This window comes from Camelus ferus, chromosome 10 (assembly GCF_009834535.1).
Source record: "Camelus ferus isolate YT-003-E chromosome 10, BCGSAC_Cfer_1.0, whole genome shotgun sequence".
NCBI classification, from domain to species: Eukaryota; Metazoa; Chordata; class Mammalia; order Artiodactyla; family Camelidae; genus Camelus; species Camelus ferus.
In genome coordinates this window covers 41,411,752-41,431,221 of record NC_045705.1, presented here as the reverse complement: position 1 = coordinate 41,431,221, position 19,470 = coordinate 41,411,752, and the positions used below count along the sequence as shown (strand labels likewise).

Here is a 19,470-nt window from a genome sequence, read left to right as displayed (position 1 = left end):
CTATTTGCCAACAATTAAAAAGGTAGCTCCTGACCTCAAGAAAGTCAAAAAGACAAGTAAGTAGGTAAGAACAATGTAGTGTGATTAGGTGTCACAAAATGCTATAGGAGGGAGGAAAAAAGACTATCTAGTTTTGAGGAGTCAGGGAAAGCTTCGCTGGGGAAGTGAAATTTAAGTTAAGACCTAAGGAAGGATTACCAGAGCAAAGGGAATGAAAGAACAACATACTAAGCAGAGCAGAAAAAACATATACAAAGGCCCTTCTAGCTATACACTCATGGTGGAACATGCACTAGTTAAAGGTGGTGAGGTGGGGGATGGGGGGAAATTAGTATTAAGAGATAAAGCTGAAGAGGTAAGGAGGATCTGTAATAATTCCATACTTCATTCTGAAATCAATGAAAAACTTACTGAAGGACTTCAAGCTAGGGATTGAGATTATCAGATTTACACATTATAAAGAACACTCTGGCAGCCGTGTAGCAAATATTAAAGTTCCTAATAATCTCAGTCACATATTCTTTCATCTTTTATGCTTGCACACCCAAATTAACAAAAGTAGACTTGTTTCAACAAATGGTGTTGGGATAACTGGATATCCACATGCCAAAGAATGAAACTGCAGCCCTACCTCACACCATTCATAAAAATTAACTCAAAATAAGTCAAATACCTATATATGAGAGCTAAAATTATGCAACTCTTAAAACAGGAATAAATCTTAGATTTATAGAATAAATAAATCTTTTCTTAGATATGATACGAAAAGCATTAGTGACAAAAGAAAAAAGACAAATTAGATTTCACCAAAATTAAAAACTTTTGCGTTGCAACTATTCCTCTCATCAAGAAAATGAAGACAATGGGAGAAATATTTGCAAAGTATATATCTGTTAAGGGCCTTGTACCCAGAATATATAATGAATGAACTATTATAACTCAACAATAAAATGACAAATAACCAAACTAAATGGGCAAAGGATCTGAATAGACATTTTCCCAAAGAACATAAACAAATGGCCAAAAAATACATGGAAAAATACTCAATATCATTAGTCATTAGAAAGCTGCAAATCAAAACCAGAGTGAGAACCACTTCATAATCACTAGAATGTTTACAATTAAAAGAAACAATAACTAGTGTTGGCAAGGATGTTGAGATATTGAAACCTTCATATGTTACTCATGACAAAGTAAAAGCTCTGGAAAAGTTTACCAATTCTTCAAAAAGTTAAACATAGTTACCATATAACCCAGTAATTCCACTCTTAGGTATATACCCAAGAGAAATGAAAACTTACATCCACATAAAAACTTATACATGAATGTTCATAGCAACATTATTCATAAAAGCCAAAAAACAGAAGTAACCAAAATGTCCATCAGTTGAAATAAGGATAAAATGTGGCATAACCATGTAAACATTATTGACAATAAAAAGGAATAAAGCTCTGATACATGCTATATAACATGAATGAATCTTGAAAAATTATGCTAAGTAAAGGAAGTCAGTTACTGAAGACCACATACTATTTGATTCCATGTATATAAAATACTCAGAAAAGGCAAATCCAGAGACAGAAAGTAGATTTGTAGCTGCTTAGAGCTGGCGGGGATGCTGGGGGCTGGGGATCAACTGCTAATGGTTATGGAGCTTCTTTTAGTGGATGAAAATGTTCTATAATTAGATCATGATAGTTGCACAATCCTGTGAATTTACTAAAAAAACACTGTATACTTTGATGCTTTGAGAATTATTCCTTAGTAAGTTTTTTAAGCAGGCAAATGCTGAAAGCAGGTGTGTATACAAAAATTATGGTAATAAACAGAAGATGCAGAAATGAAAAATTACTTGATCATTCTAATAAATCCATAAATCTAAAATCTAAAAATGAAAATATCTTACAACTATGAAGCTAAGAAGACAGCCATCCTCTTGTCAACAAAATTATTGGCTGTCAGTTTTCAATTAATTCTTCACGTATTGCATTTTGATGATGCGAGTACAACAATCAGAAAGTAATAAGGTAGAACCTACTAGATAGGTATCTGAAATCTAGAATCAGCATTGACAAGATGGATTTACGTTCTAGATTCATATATGACAACTCATGCACAGTTAGTTAAATTCATAAGACAACTTCCTTATCGGGTACTAACATCATCAAAACTATGAAAATATGAAACACATATTTGGGTTTGCTACTTTCTCATTATTTAAAATTCTAAAAAGTCCCTTTCTAGCCTTTTATTTGTTTATTCAGTAAATTATTCAAGAAGTGACTTAGAAGCATTTTTAAAAGTGGATTCATTGGGCACAGATGATAAATGGTGTTACTATTTTTCCTAGTATACCGAATAAAGATTTTTGATGGAGACTGTTTCTTGCCTCTGGATATTTTTGACTCATGTTTGTATCTTGTCTCCTCTGACAACTCTGTGATTTTGCCTTTCCCAAATCGAGGCATAAAAAAACTGCTAAGATGTCTTTTTTGCCTAAAGTCTCTGGGTATCCTTGACTTCATGAAAAAAATAATAGAAAAAATTAATTTGTTTGGCATTCTCCAAATTTTAATTAATTCTAAATTATTCTAAAAACGCTTCTTAAAAATCAAACTTCAAGAAAAAAAAGAAAACTTGACAAATCAAGAGCTTATTCTTCCTAGGTTAAAATTTGTTAATGAAAATGTTTCAACATGTCTTTGTCCCTTTAAGCTGCTATAAGAAAATACCACAGGCTGAGTAGCTTATAATTAACAGAACTTTGTTTCTTATAGTTGTGGAGGCTGAAAGTCCAAGATCAAGGTGCCAATGTGGTTAGCTGAGGGCCCCTTCCAGGTCACAGAGGTCTCCATGTATCCTCACATGGTGGAAAGGACCTTTGGGAGGAAATTGGTCTCCTAAGGAGTTTAAAGGAATAGCTATTAAATCTTTCACAGTGGAATTTGACTCTGAATCTGTCAGATTCTAATGAAAAAGATTTAGTAGCTATTCCTTTAAACTCCTGAGACCAATTTCCTCCCAAAGTTCCCTTCTAAAATTTGAATTTTCCTCATACCATTAGAACCGAGCTCCATTCTTACAAAAATTGGAACTTTAAGTCAACAAAATACTTCTGCTATAATCATTACAGCACTGTCAGGAGAACCAAGCTCACCAGGGGAGAGAACAGATGCTGGAGCTATTCTCACTGCACTGGTCATTTTCTCCAAGATTTTCCAGACTTCTATGCAGGAATTAAACTCTCCTCAGAATGTGCCCACCTCCGGGCTCACTCCTGTTGTGATAAAATATATTCATATTCCTGATATTAATCTGTAATTCATCAGGGATTATTTTATCAACACCAGGCTTTCCCCCACTTCCTAAACCCAAACCTGTCTTGTCTACATGGAATAATTAAGAAGTTTCCAATATTTAAAGCCCTTTTCTCTCCAGTATAGTGTGTTTCCTTGAGAAGTATAACAAGAGACTTCCAAAATGAAGCAGGTGTTGGTTACTCAAGAAAGCACTCAGAAGTGATAACTGACTCTCTTTATGCATACTGTGCAAGACTACTACTCAACCAGCAAGAGTAATACAATTAGAAAAGTGGTCCAAATTTTGCCTCATCCTCCGCTGTGCAAAGTGGTTCAAATTTTGACTCACCTTCTGCTATGCAAGTCCAACAAACAAATTTAATTAAATACACTACCCAGGATAGTCATGGACAATCACAGTCACAGTCTTTCATAGCCTCTTGGCAAGCCAAGCGGCAGTTTGTATTTAATTAATACTTCCTGTTGTATTTCTATAAAGACCACTGGACAGGTAAGACCCTGTGGTTTTTGGTCAATGGGCACCACCAGTATAAGTTCAAAGGGTTCCCTTTTGAATGAGACACAAAGGCTTCATCCTCATAGATAAAAGTAATGAATCCTATATTCTATACACAAATATCTAACAACATTACCAATACTAAATAAAACCTTATCAGTATTAATTATGGCAATTTAACTAAACAAATAAAAATGTATGAAATTTGCTGATATAAAGTGACAACCAACTCCTCAACTGAAAAAACTTGTAATCTTAAGAAACACTAACTGAAAATAACTTTTCCATATGTAAAAATGTATCTTGGATATGTTTTCTCAAAAGTCCCCCAAATTTTCATATCGGTGATTTTCAAGTTAACTATTCTAGCAAACCACTGTAAATATAAATAAAAGATTATAAATGCAATGCATTTGGTATGCTATTGTGAATATGCTTTATTTTTAAGTAAAAAATGAATCATAGCCAAAACAAAATGTTTTGCCTCTGAATAGTTTAAGCTTAAGGGAAAAAAGTCATTAATGATGAGCATACTTCCATTTTTCAATGTTTTTAATTTTTTATAAAGATTTTAATTAAGCTTCATAGTCACTAAGCAGTTTTTAAACCTAGGCTTCATGATCCTTTCAACTTCATGCTTTTTAAATGGAGTCATTATCTTCAAAACACAACAAATTTCAGAATCCATTAAAAATTATTTTATTCAAATTATGTTTTCCAAAAAAGAGGGTTCTGTGCTAGCCGTCTTTGAAAGTTTTCATACCTACAAAAGAAAAAACATATTTACAAGAAATTTAATTAGAATCTTTCATAATCTGACAAATGACTCATCAAAAAGTAAACAACTTTACATGTTATTTCTAAAAAGCTAAGACTAAAAATCTAGAAAGCTAAAAAGTTAATCTGGAAGTTTATTAGTTTATAAAAAGATAGCCAGCACAGTGATTTAACAGGTTGTATATGAAAGCACAAAGCATAGTAATTTTTTTAACTGTTTATCTTCTGCAAATCTAAGAGCTAGAAGGGACCTAAGAAAAAAATTCTAACTCCTCCTCCCTCATTTCATAGATGAAAGTAATTTTACTACGTTATAACAAAGCTCAAACTTCATATATTCCAGTACCATCCATGCTACACATGCTACCACTTCTCCTTATGCATCCCCGCCCCCCCCCACTGGGATACTAAAAGTGAAAAGAAGTATTTGTAAAACAGAAACATAGAAAAGCTGGGGAAATAGACTTATTAACCATTCACGTACACAGTGCAGTATAAACCACTCTGATGTTTTATACATGTTTACTTTAAATCAAGATTTTCTACACTTATGAAAAGAAAAAGGTTTTCATTGCTATTTCAAGTCTCACATACAGTATTTATAATTTGAAACATAAAAATATTTACAGTCCTTAATTGTGGTTCCTGAAATAAAGGCAACTGTATTTTCCTGTCTTTATAAATCCAAAATGGCTACTATAAAACAGAATACTTCCTGGGATAGAAACTATTCCTAACCTGAACTCTAAAGCACATACTTTCTAATGGCATGCAAATGTTAATGTATGATGATGTGCACAGTAAAAGAATATGTTTAAATGCCACAGAAGAAATACATTCACAAGCAAAAAAGTGTCATGGTTATTAACAGCCTTAATATGAGAGCTACAAAATGCCCCATACCATTTCAGAACCACATTTGCTGGAATGAACATTTCAGATGGACTTGGTGTCATCTGGGCCTGAGAGACAGCAAATGATGAAGCAAAATTGTAGAAGTTGTCCAACATCTTTTGTGTGAACTAAAAGTTAATAATGAATAGATTAATGGATTATACTAAATACTCCATTTAGACCTTAATTTTTAATTAAAAATGGTGCCACATTAACCTAGTTGAAGGACGGAGAATTCTAAGACAGTCTAATGCTGAACATTAAGAAAAGTCATAAAATGACATTATGACACAAAGTTATAACAATCTGCCATTAGTACTTTCTTTATATCTCAAAGAATTTCTATGATTATCAAGTATTTTTAAGTTTTAACATACTTACTTTGGAAAAAAAGGAAAAAAAAATTTTTTCCTTTAAAGTACCTTCTTTTATCTCCTACTCTGGAGATGCCCCTCTCTTCAAATACCACCCTCGTCAAATCAACCTGTTTTCTTATATAAAACAGTAACCATCTCTAAGGAGTTTTTTTCTTGCCAGAAGGATAAAAGCTTAAGTCTAATAAAAGAGCAACTGGTAGTTTGCCAACAATTATAAAGAAGAGAAACGTAGCACTAGTCCATTTCTGCTATTTCCTGGCCTGTTTGTTCTCAGTGACCCTTAAATGGGCAAATCTACTAACATCGTCCAAGTCTTCTCGGTAGAAGCTAGAAGTTAACTGATTCATACTTCTTGAGGATCAAATGGGTTTAAGTACCAAACCAAAAAGAAGTGAACTACTAAAGATAATACTATCTTTTATTCACTCAAAAATAATCTTCCCAACATCACTTTCTCAGAAACAGAAAACTAGCCATTAAGGCTCTTGCTGTCTCTTTTCTACATGAGAAGAAATACCTTATCAGGGTTTTTGTTTATTTAATAATATGAAGATAGCTTAATCTAAGAGACTACTGTTAAGGTACTTGAACCAACATCACAGTTCAGTAAGATCACCAACTAGAAGATCAGTGTCAGGAGAAAAAAACAGCAACCCTCTACATAAGCAACAAAAAATTTTAAATGTTACTTAAGAAGATCTAATTCATGATAGAAACAATATCTGTAAGATACCTAGGGAAAATGCTAACACAAGCTGATGATAATACTTCTGTGGAAAATATTTAAGACAGTCTTGAGAGACAGGAAAGAAAACAAATGAAAGGACCTATATACCATGCTGAGTGGAAAGATACATGTTTACAGACAGAAGGACTTAATGTGGTAACAGCACATTAAACCTATAAATTCAATGTTATTTTCAACTAAATTCCAACAAGATTTTTCATGGCACTTGACAAGCTGATACTAAAATTATTATGAAAAATCCCTAAGCCTATTTTGATGACTAGGAGGGGAGACTTGGCTTACCAGATACGAAGACTTTTACTGGCAAAGGAACAGGTAAACAAACTAATTGGAATAAAAGAGAAAGCCCAGAAACAAACCTAAGCATATGTGACACATGATATATAAAGATGCTAATACTCAAAAAAAAAACAACAAAAACCAGACTAACTATTTAATTAATGGGGCTAGAACAACAAGTTTTGATAGGGGGAAAAAATGAATTTAGATCCCTTCCCATCCCACACACAAACACAATTCAAAAAGTAAAATGTTAAATCCTTAAGAACTATGAGAGAACATAACATCTTCACATAGCAGGGTAAGGAAGAACTTCTCAAATACAAAAACCCTACAAATCATAAAGGGAAAAGCTGATAAAACTTGTCTACATAAAAATATGTGTGTATGCAAAAGACATCATAAACAGTATTGAAAGATAAGCAATATGCTAGAAGAAATTTACAACATATATAACAAAGGATTATTATCCAGAACATATAAAGGCCTTTTCCCAAAAAGCTAAAATTAAGAAGTGCCAAAAATCACACAATAGAAAATTGGGCAAAATATATATAAATAGTCCTATACCTAATTACCTTCCCCCCAAATTAATTAATTGATTAATTCATTATTTTAAAAGTCCTATAAAAGAAAATACAAATGCAAGCCAAAAATGAGAGAAGATGCTCAACTTCACCAGCAGTCAAAAACAAACAAACAAACAAACAAAAAAACCCCAAAACAACAGCAATAGTCTACTTTCACCTATCAAGTTTGGCAAAAATTTAAGATCTGATAAATTAGTGAGAATGTATAAACATCTACCAATATGGATATGAAAAAACAAACTGTAGCTCATTCATACAATGACATAGTATAAGGCAGGTAAAACAAACGATCTATTCCATGTATCATATCAACACAGATAAATCTTTAATATTGAGTGAACAATAGGAAGCCATCGAAGTCTGTGCAATATATTACCATTTATATCCATTTTAAGACATATGAAAGAGTAAATCAACAAGAAGGAAAAATAAAGGAACCAGAAAAAAAGGAATTTAACACAGAAGAAAAGTAAAAGAAATTTCTGGAGTTATGGTAAAAGAAGACAATACTTTGACAACAGCTATGCAACAGACTCAGAGAATAATCAGTCCACAGTACAAAAGAGAAAGTTCCAAAACAGAATGTTTCCAAATTTTAAATTGCTATATTTAAATATATTGAACGGGAATTTACACTTGGCAGAGTTTGGGCATAAATTATTAGAAATGAAAACACAGAAATCCATGCAAAGAAAAAAAATGAGGAACTTTTTAACCAGGAAAAATGAAGTTATACAGGACAAGAAATTTAATGGTAGCACTACACATGGCTCATTTTTGAAAAATATTTACCACATTATAATGCTGAAAACTCTGAACATTAATTTCATGAAAATTTATATTGGAAAGGTGGGGAGAAAAGATATCTGTGTATTTTGGTGAGCAGAAGATTAAGAGAGCTGTTACGGTACATATCAGTAAGTCAATGGAAAACACCTGTAACAGATAATAAAAGTTTAAGCAAGCTTCTTCTGACACATGGAAGTAAATACAGAAAGAAATTGTTAAAAAAGGCGGGAGGGAGTTGAAAGTGACTGCTGCTGAGGAGCAGAACAAGAGCAGAATATAAGCTCAGCATACTAATTGTGGGAGTGAAAGGGGAAATTTTAATATTTAAACTCATTTAAAAAATCACTTTGAGCTATTTTATCACTGTAAGAACAGACCTCTCATCAAAGCATTTATAAACTTTAAAATACTGATAGAGAAGGGAGACAAAATGAAAATATTCATGGAAGCCAATAATTTATGTCATATATGTTGACCTTCATTTTTATATGAATTCTACCACCAGGCTAATTTCTGAAGTAAAGAATGTGATTTTTTAATTATTTTAGAAAATAATGAAATGTGAATTGCATTACCTGAGTGAATGAGTCAACTGAGGATACAGCAGCATTACCTACAGGAGTCTGCTGAGCCAGACTGTCCAGTAATTCCACTGAAATTCCAATCTGAGCAACAGATGGGGTTCGGACAATATTCATGGCTCCAAAAGGGTGTTGGCTTCCTTCTCCTGAAAGAAATTAACATGCACCACATATTTCAATTTTAACTTGTATCCATACAAATTCCTTTGTAAAGATGTAAAGAACCTCTGATCTATTTGCACTAAAATGTTCCATTACATGAAAGTTTGTCTCCTCTCAGATAAATGTAAAAGGATACCAAGCTTTTATCATATTAACAAAGAATTAGGAAAACTAAAATTTTCCCACCAGAAAAATAGCTGTCACTTTTCTAAAACTTCTGAAAATTACTGCAGCTAGAAATGGAAATTAAGAGAATAAGAGAAAAATAAGTAAATGAGCATGAATTACATAAGAGATTCTCAATGCTAAGTTTGAGGGAAGGATATTTTAAAAGATTTTTAGAATTAGTTTTAATATTTTCTGATTATTTCACTAAAGTGGATCTGTCAATTGCCTTATTACTGATGACTACACAGTGTATTTTACTAAATCTTATGGATCACCCCACTCAACACTCAATGATCTGTTATCAAACAGGCAGTAAAGAAATTTCCAGCTTATTCATGAAAAATATAAAATAATTTTCCCCTTTATATCATTTATAAGTAAAATATATAATACATCATAAATATATCAAAATATACATCTGAGCCTCTAAGCACCAATTTAACATGGGAAATATAGGCCAATTTTATTAATCCACATTAGACATAATCAATAAAGTTAGTCTGATGAAGGAGAAAAATCATACAATGAACAGATCACTAGTTTATCTGCTGTTTTTATATGACTATAAAATGTCTAAAGAAATACTGAAGAACAAAAATCTGGGACAACACACATTCCTAATAACTAGAACATTCACTGCAAGTATCAAAACTCTTCCTAAATTTTCAAGCATACGAATATAAACTTTTAATTGCATTTTTCTGAGCTTTAAAAATACATACACATTTCAGTATTTTTAAAGTATTTGGTTTTTATTTCCACATATTTGTGAATTTTCCAGATTTACTTGTTATTTCTAATTTCTATCAATGTAGTCAGAGAACAGCATGATTTCAGTCTTTTAAAAATACTAAGCATTTCTGTGGAGAAAAGGGAACCCTCCTACACTGCTGGTGGGAATGCAGTTTGGTGCAGCCACTGTGGAAAACAGTACGGAGATTCCTCAAAAGACTAGGAATAGACTTACCATATGACCAAATAATCCTGCTCCTGGGCATATATCCAGAAGGAACCCTACTTCAAAAAGACACCTGCACCCCAATGTTCATAGCAGCACTATTTACAATAGCCAAGATATGGAAACAGCTTAAATGTCCATTGACAGATGACTGGATAAAGAAGATGTGGTATATTTATACAATAGAATACTATACAGCCATAAAAATGACAACATAATGCCATTTGCAGCAACATGGATGTCCCTGGAGAATGTCACTTTAAGTGAAGCAAGCCAGAAGGAGAAAGAAAAACACCATACAAGATCGCTCATTTGTGGAATCTAAAAAAAAAAAAAAAAAAAAAAAAAGAAAAGAAAAAGACAAATGAACATAAATACAAAACAGAAACAGACTCATAGACACAGAATACAAACTTGTGGTTGCCAGGAGGGAGGGGGATGGGAAGGGACAGACTGGGAGTTCAAAATTTGTAGATACTGACAGGTATATATAGAATAGATAAACAAGATTATACTGTATAGCACAGGGAAATATATACAAGATCTTGTGGTAGCTCATGGTGAAAAAGAATGTGGCAATGAATTTATGTATGTTCATGTATAATTGAAAAATTGTGCTCTACACTGGAAATTGAGACAACATTGTAAACTAACTATAACTCAATAAAATAAAATTTAAAAAAATACTAAGCCTTTTATTCCTTTGATAACTATGTAAGTTTAAAAAGCTAAGAATCAATCTGTTAGTAGAAACAATAATTAGTAAATATATGTAAACTAAAAAAATGTGTAGTACACTGTATATATGTATTTACATGCAATATAATGTGTATGTGCACTCGAACTGTAATAAAAATATATGGAAAAAAATACTAAGCCTTGTTCTGTGGTCTAATATATGGCTATTCAAGAAAATGTTCCATTGGCACTTGAGAAGAACATACATGCTGTTGTTGAGTAGAATGCTCTATATGTTAGGTCTAGTTCATTTACAGTGTTGTTCAAATCTTCTATAACCTTGATAATAATCTGTCTAGCTGTTCTATCCATACCGAGTAGGGTATTGAAGTTTCCAACTATTACTGCTAAATTATTTCTCCTTTCAATTCTGTCAATTTCTGCCTCATGTTCTGAGGCTCTGTTAGGTGCACACAAGTTTGGAATTGTTCCATCTTTTTGATAAATTGACCCTTTTTATTATACAATGTCCTTATATACCTCTCATAATAATTTTTGTTTTAAGACTATTTACTCTTACAGTCCCTCCAAGCTCCCTTTTGGTTTCTGTTTGCATATTTTTTTTCTTCCTTTACTTTCAACCAATTTATAAATCTTTGAATCAATAGCTGAATCATATTTTTTATCCATTCTGCAAATCTCTGCCTTTTAGTTGAAGATCTCAATTTTGTGTTAAATAGACACTTGTCAGTGTACTAATTCCCCCCCCCCTTTTTTTTTACTATATATATAATTTTTGCTATATTCTTTAAATGGTTGCACTGGGGATTACAATTAACATCTTAATTTATAACTACCTAGTCTGGATTAATACATATTTAATTTCAACAATATATAAAATCTTCGCTCCTATATAACTGCTTCTCTCCTTTAGTTGTTATCGTTGCTAATTACATCTTTATACATAGTGTGCCCATGAGCACAGACTTACAGTTTTACAGTTTTTGTTTTATGCAGTTGTCTCTTATACCAGAAAGGAAAAAAAGTGGGGTTACAAAATATATATTAATACTGACTTTTATAATTATCTATGTAATTACCTTTACCTGCGTCCTTTTTTTCACTTGACATGAACTCATATTACTATCTCATGTCCTCTCACTTGAGCCTGAAGGATTACCCTTAGCATTTCTTATAAGGTAAGTCCTCCACCCATGATTCTCTCAGTTTTTGTTTATCTGGGACCATCTTCATTTCTCCCTCATTTTTGACGGAGACAGAATTCTTGATTGATCTCTTTCTTTCAGTACTTTAAATATGTCATCCTACTTTCTCTGGACTGAATGTTTCTGATGAAAAATCAGCTATAATCCCAGTAAGGATACTTGTATGTGGTAAGTTGCTTCCCTTGCCACTTTCAAGATGCTCTGTCTTTGGCAGCTTAATTATCATATGTCTTGGAATGACGTTTATCCTATTTGAGGTTTGCTGAGCTACTTAAGTTTGTAGATTAATGTTTCCCATCAAATTTAGAGTTTTAAGGCAGTATTTCTTCAAACATTCTTTCCACCCCTTCTCTCTCTCTCTTCTTCTTCTGGGACTCCCATTATGCATATGCTGGCATGCTTGATGGTGTCTCACTGGTCTGTCTCCAAGGCTCTGATCATTTTTCATTCTTTTTACTTTCCGCTCTTCAAATTAGATATTTCAATTTACCTATTTTCTAATTGACTGATTCTTTTTTGTGCCTACTCAAATCTGCTACTGAAACCCTCTAATCAATTTTTCATTTCAGTTACTGTACTTTACCATTCCATGATTTATGTTTAATTCCTTTAAAAATTCTTCCTACTGATATTTTCTACTTGTTGATACATTATTCTCCTGATTTCCTTTAGCTCTCTGAGCATATTTGAGACAGTTTCCTTCAAATCCTATAGGAAACTAGTGCTTTACTATCAATATACAAGGAAAAAGCAGTCATCATCATTTACTATCTGGGTCAAATTGACTCTTAGAAATATACACATTTTAAGTCATTTCACAAAAAAAGTTCAGAAAAAGAGATAGTAAAAAAACTTTATTAGAATTTTTAATAAGTATCAAACTATAGCAAACTTAAATATCCATTCCAGACTGCCCATATTTTTTTGGTTTTTAAGTTACAAATAGCCAAAATGGGCCACATTCTCTGAATACAAATGTTCATCACTGTCACAAATAAATGTGGAACCTATCCATTTTATAAATCTGACTCTTGATTTCAAACACAGCTGTAATTGGTTCTAGCTTATCATTACTTCTGGTCCTTCTGGCAACTGCATTGCCAAAATGCAACAACTGAAAACTTGAAGTTTTGAAAATTTTAATGGCTCATAACTTGTTGAAGAAAGAATGGCCATCCTCCTTGACCCATAACTTGCAAAACATTGTCATTTTTAGATTTATAAACCTTATTTAGAATAAGCAATCTAATTTTTTTCATTTCTACACCTATTGCTTTCTTATTGCCTTTATATATACACCCACTTTCAGCAATGTAATGTCCACTTACAAACTATATCATCTTTGGAGCACAAACCTAAGAGTTGAAAGAATACCCACACATCTTTTTACTTCATGTCCAAGATTTTGTCATAAAATGCTACGTGATTAATTCCCCCTTGCTGAATGACTAAACGGGTAAGAATATCAAATTTCTTTTGGTCCTTAAAAATATACTGCTCAATCATCAATGTTTTTGTTTGAGAAAATTCACCTAACAGATCATCATCTGAAGATTCAGTCTTGAGATCTTGCTTACGTGATCAACTTCACTATCATCACGAGAATCTAGAATGCTATTTGTCTCTTTGTATTCATTTTCTTATTCACACAATAATTGTGAGATTTGTTTTTCTGACAATTTTCTTCTCTTTGCTATTATAAACAAAATTTGAAAAATTATTAATTCCCAATTCTGTCCAATAAAAGTAAAAAGCAGACAATGAAGATGATGTCTCCAGTCTTCTTTTATAGTTTTCAAAAGATGACATAATCCTTTGGACGATGGAGTATAAAAATTGTAGGATAATGCAAACTAAGTTGCACAGGTTAAATCTGACCCATAACCTATTTTTGTATGACGTGGGAGCTAAGAATAGTTTTTCCATTTTCAAAGCGTTGTTTAAAGAATACGTCACAGAGACCATATGTAGTACTTAAAGCCTAGAATGTTTACTATCTTATGCTTTACAAAAATGTTTGCCAACCTCTGCTTTAAGTAATTCCATCATTCTTCCCTTTTCTTATTATTTCAGCCTTTTTCCCCCATGGTTGAGAGTAATTAATGAGTAATGATGAAATAATTCCTCAGATGAAATAGCAGAATGTTTCAAGATATAGACAAAATAAGATCACTAATATCCCCAAATGCATTTTAGATTTATAAAATGGTCCAGTGGAACCATAGGGTAACTGCAAGATAGAATGAGTCTAAAAAATATGTAACTGTTTTCCCTGTTCTTTGGAAGACCTCTATGAAGGAATAAAATCCATGAAATATCAATCTTTTTAAGAGTTTTAAGTGCCCTAAAAAAGAAACTAAAGAACTAAACATGAGTTCACTGGTTAAGATAATTTAGGTGTGCATAGCAGCAAAGAGATGAGACTAAAGAAAACCGTAACGCCAAAAATAAGCAATTCATTATGAAATGACATTTGAATACGACATATGCTAAAAAGCTACATTAAAAACAGCTTAATTATGCTTGCTTAAAATCTTTTTAGTATTGAATATAAATATTTACAAATTATACATACATTCCTAGAACCTCTGCTTCATTTCTATTGATAGCCTGACAAGCCTAAAATTACATTTTTCACTAATGCATATTCTAAGAGCTATGTGATTTTCAAAGGTTTATCAACAATAAATATTTTAAACCAGATAAAAATGATAACTTATCTGACATCATAATATGTCTAGAATTTAGATGTCTGAAATGTATTTAAACAAGCAATATTTACCAAGTATCTAAAGTCTATCACTATGCTCAAAACCCTCTAAAGAACATAAGGTAAAAGATATAAACAATCCCTACTCTAAGGAGCTTATACTCTTAACAAGGCAATAACAATTACTTAATTTTTCTGAACAGGTTTCATTACCTGGGTAATTTTCAAGATCCCTCATAGAACTGTCTATGATTTTATAAAAATATAATAACCATTTCTTGAACACAAACTATGTGCCAGGCGCTATTATGCATTCTGTATTTGTTCTAACACTGGCAAAAACATATACACTGTAGGTATTATTATCCTCATTTTACCTGAATTCTCCTCTAACGTTAAGTAACTTGGTCAAGACTCTCCAGCTAGTAATGAGTATCACTGGGATTCAGGTCTAGTAAGCTCCAAAGTTACTGTGCATTCCCATTCATTATCCTCTATGTTTATACCAAATTCTATGATATGAACTATTAACTGATTTTTATTCATTACTTACTTCACAATAAGCTATTCAAGAAAGCAAGTCAAGAAATGTCAAGAAGTAAAAGGTTCCCATTCTGGCTTTCATTCCACTTCATGTGAATAGACTAACAGTAGCATCTTGGACTTTTTTTTTTTTTTTTGTCTTTTTTAAACTCCCTGGCAAGTTCAATACAATTTTAAAATAAAAACTAGAGTAAGTTTAAAAGTTTCTCCCTGGCAACTGTGCTAGATAAAATGAGAGACCATATATGTCATGCATAGAAGCCAAGCGATGACATTAAAATATGGCAGCAAGCCCAAAAAGAAAAGAGCAGAATTATAAAAAAGCAAGTCAAATGATGATTTATAACAAACTCTAAATTTAACATTCCTTAAAAATTCCTCTTTGGTGCTAAGCCTTTCTTCATGGATATTTTTAATGTCGTCGTCATGAAAGACAAAGGCTGAGCAACTGTGTTAGATTAAAGACTAAAAGGTTTGACAATTAAATGCAATGCTCAACGCTGACTATATCCTAGATGGGGGGGGAGCTGCTATAAAAGGTATTATTGGGAAAACTGGTAAACTTTAATGTAGAATGTTTATTAGACAAGAGTGTGGTATTAACATTAAATTTGCTGAATTTGATCATCATACTGTGATAATAAAAGAATACCCTTGTTCTAGGAAATATGCTGATGTATTTAGGAGTAAAGGAGTATGAGATCTACAACTTATTCTCAAAAGTTTCAGGAAAAAAAATCTGGAGAATGATAAATGTAACAAAATGAATGAATATGGGAGAATGTAAAAAAACTTTATACTATCCTTGTAATTTTCCCCTAATTTTAAAATTATTTCAAAACAAAATTGTTTTAAATCCCTAATGCAAAAATTTTTTTTTAAGTATCAGAACTGCTATGTTTTAGAACTTCACTCCAAACTAACTCTACTTCACAGTGGGGCTTTGGCAAAAAAAAAAAAAAAAAAAAAAAAGTAAAACCCCACCATAAGGTGCCTAGTTCAGGTGCCTGAAACACAAAATATTAGCTTTTTTCATAACAAGAGTATTCTATTCTACAAAGCTCTAACACATTCATTACTCTATTTTATTCACATAAATATATAATCCCTCTTCTCTATATGACAGGTAATTCAATCACCTATTTCTTATTCTTCTATTAAGTACAATCACATATTAAAGTGCTATACACACAATAAAAATATTTGTTAAGTTCCACATAAGTGTTTTTTATTATATCTGACCTAATGTCCTACTCCCCCACCTGCTCTTCCAATCTTGGCCTCTTCTGTTTCCCATTCTCCACTGCAGATGTCACTGGAATTCTCCCTGACTGAGGCATTGAGCCATTTCCTCATTGTCTCTTGAAACACTTTAAAATAGTTAACCTACAGAGAAAAGGAAGGTTTTAAGTTGAATTTTGTGTGTATGAAAGAATATGTGGATGTGGCTTAAACAAACTCTTCAAATAGTATAAGAATTCTACAAGTATTTACCTTTGACAGACATATGCAATAAACATGCATAAGTATGCATAATATAGATTCTTTCAGTAACACATTTTTGGTAAGAGAAATTGCTGCCACCTTCCAAGTTCAGAATCAAAATTTAAAACTTGGTGGGGGGAAGGTATAAAAAAATTTTTTAAACCTTAATTTAAAAGATATTGTACTCATGTTATTTATATATCATGAACCAAAACTTCTTAAAGTTAACATTACATGGCATCTTATTATTCACATATTACAAGTTATTATAAATGAACACCAGCACTCATTTGACCTACTATTTGAATGCTGAGGTTTTCTTATGCATCTTAACAGTATAGTGTTACCAAGGATAGATACCAACTTCAGAACTTAGGTAAACATCTTAAGAAAAACTTCCCCAAAATACTGTGAAAAAAATTCAAAAACTACTGTGAGATATGATAATACTAATATAATAGAACTAGAAAGAAATACTTAAATGCATGTAGAAAATGAATTCTAATTATGGGTACCTTTTACATTAATGAGATGGACACACATCAAAAAGCAGCCTATCTCCACAAAGCCTTCCTTAAGAAAATTAAAGATGTAGTCCATTGAGAAAGTTGCCAGTACAACCTGGACCTGACCCTGAAATGCTTCCCTAGACCAGATTAAGTCAAAGCAAAAGTGAGCAAATAATCCTTTTGCTTCTGCTATTCAACTCTGAAGGATGTAATAATTCTGAACTTTGGGGAAAATATGTAGAGTATTTATAATAGACCTTTTGGCTTCCTATTATCCATATCTGACTCTTTCACATACTACCGAGAGTTGCAATACTGAACTTCTGTATGAAGATGATGGGAATGAAGATAATTATCTTTAATTCAAAATATGTCAACAAAATGTGATTTTTGCCCTGAAGTTTTTGTCATCATATTCAGAATTCCACTAAGGGGGCTGACATGACAAGGAAAAGTGAAGAGAAGGCCCTATAAAAATGACCAAATCCAGGTTCATAGTTGTCAAATACAGATGTTTATTTTGTTAATATTAATTCATGGCATACTGTGAAAACTTAACAATGCATATCAAATTCCTAGAAGAACCACTTTAAAAAAAATGCAAAGGTAAAAGTAAAAAATCAATAGAGAAATATGGATTTAAAAATATTCAATCCAAAAGAAGGCTGAAAAAATTAAAAAAGAGGAAAAAAAAAAACCCCAGCAAGATAAAAATTTAAACCTGACCATAAGTATTAATGCTCTAAGAACCTCATTTAAAAGGCAGAGATAGTAAGAAGAGGTTAAAAAAAAAAAAGGCAGCACCTAATTATATACTGTTTACAAGAGATACACAGATTTATGTCAAAGGTAAAAATACAGAAAAAATATAGCATGTTAACATTAATCATAAGAAAGCTGGAGAAGCTATACACATTTTAAACAAAGTAGACTTCAATACAGGAGCATTACTAGAGATACAGGATATTTAATATTGATGAAAGGGAAAAAAAGAAATAAAAAATAAAAATAAAAAAAAAGAAAGGGCCAATTCATTATCAATTACACATTTATAAAACAGAGGAAAAGAGAATAATTGTTATGTCTTTTATTTCTTTTTATTGCCTCACCGCACCCTTACTACTTCTATTCAACAAAGTGCTCAAAGGTGTGGGCAATGCAATAAGAATAAAAAGCAATAAGAGGCATAAAAATTGGAAAAAATAAAAGTCTTCTTCATAGACACTATGATCATCTGTATAGAGAATTCTAGGATGCAACTAAAAGTATTAATAAGGGAGCTGAGCAAGGTAGTCAATGTTACCCTTTCCTTCATCCTTCAGGATACAAAGTCTACAGACAAAAATCAATTGTGTGACAACAACAAATGCTGGCAAGTATGTGGAGCAATAAGAACTCTCATACATAACTGGTGGGAATGTAAAATGGTACAGCCACTTTGGAAGACAGTTTGTCAGTTTCTTAAAAAACTAAAGATACTCTTACTATAATATCCAACAATCATGATCTGTGGTATGCAAAGGAGTTAAAAACTTCTATACACACAAAAACCATGGATATTTACAGTAGCTTTATTAATAACTGCCCAAATTTGAAAGCAATCAAGACATCCTTCAGTAGGTGAATGGATAAGTAAGCTACGGTACATCCGGACAATGAAATCTTATTCAGCATTAAAAAGAAATGAGCTAACAAGCCATGAAAAGACATGGAAGAACCTTAAATGCCTATTTCTAAGTGAAAAAAGCCAATCTGAAAAGACTTCATACTGTATCATACCAACTATATGACATTCTGGAACAGACAAAACTAGAGAGACAATTAAAAAGTCAGTGGTTGCTGTGGGTGGGGGAGGCCATAGGCAGAGAACAGAGGATTTTTAGAACAGTAAAAATATTCTGTATGATATTTTAATTATGGATGTATGTTTTTACACATTTGTCCAAACCTACAGGATTTATAATACCAAGAATGAACTCCAAAGTAAACTATGGACTTTGGGTGATTATGATGTATCAATGTAGGTTCATCCTTGGCAGAAAATGTACCAGTCTGGTAGATGATGTTGATGATGAGGGAGACACTGCATGCATCAGAGAAGGGGTGTATGGGAAATCTCTGTACCTCTCTCTCAATTTCATCATAAACCTAAAACTGATCAAAACAAAATGTACTTCTAT

The 19,470-nt window shown here is 32.1% G+C and overlaps 2 protein-coding genes across 5 annotated transcripts in view; both read right to left on the bottom strand.

Moving 5' to 3' along the window:
* The window catches only part of CCDC81 (coiled-coil domain containing 81), a 57,172-nt gene extending 53,025 nt beyond the window's left edge, over nt 1-4,147 (bottom strand). For all 3 annotated transcript variants that reach the window (XM_006189546.3, XM_032488832.1, XM_032488830.1), the window contains exon 1: nt 3,158-4,147. The gene's annotated coding sequence lies outside the window, so the exon portion shown is untranslated. The remainder of the gene's footprint in view (nt 1-3,157) is intronic.
* A 93-nt stretch (nt 4,148-4,240) lies between these two features.
* HIKESHI (heat shock protein nuclear import factor hikeshi) overlaps nt 4,241-19,470 on the bottom strand; it is a 28,717-nt gene continuing 13,487 nt past the window's right edge. The window contains exons 2-5 of one of the 2 annotated variants that reach the window (XM_032488851.1): nt 16,559-16,682; nt 8,846-8,997; nt 5,497-5,615; nt 4,492-4,579 (exon numbers count right to left, since the gene is read on the bottom strand). In XM_032488851.1, the coding sequence (XP_032344742.1) occupies nt 4,525-4,579; nt 5,497-5,615; nt 8,846-8,997; nt 16,559-16,682 (450 nt within the window). In that variant the 3' untranslated portion in view covers nt 4,492-4,524. Of the gene's footprint in view, nt 4,580-5,496; nt 5,616-8,845; nt 8,998-16,558; nt 16,683-19,470 lie in introns of both variants that reach the window. The other variant, XM_006189538.2, reaches the window with a different exon arrangement.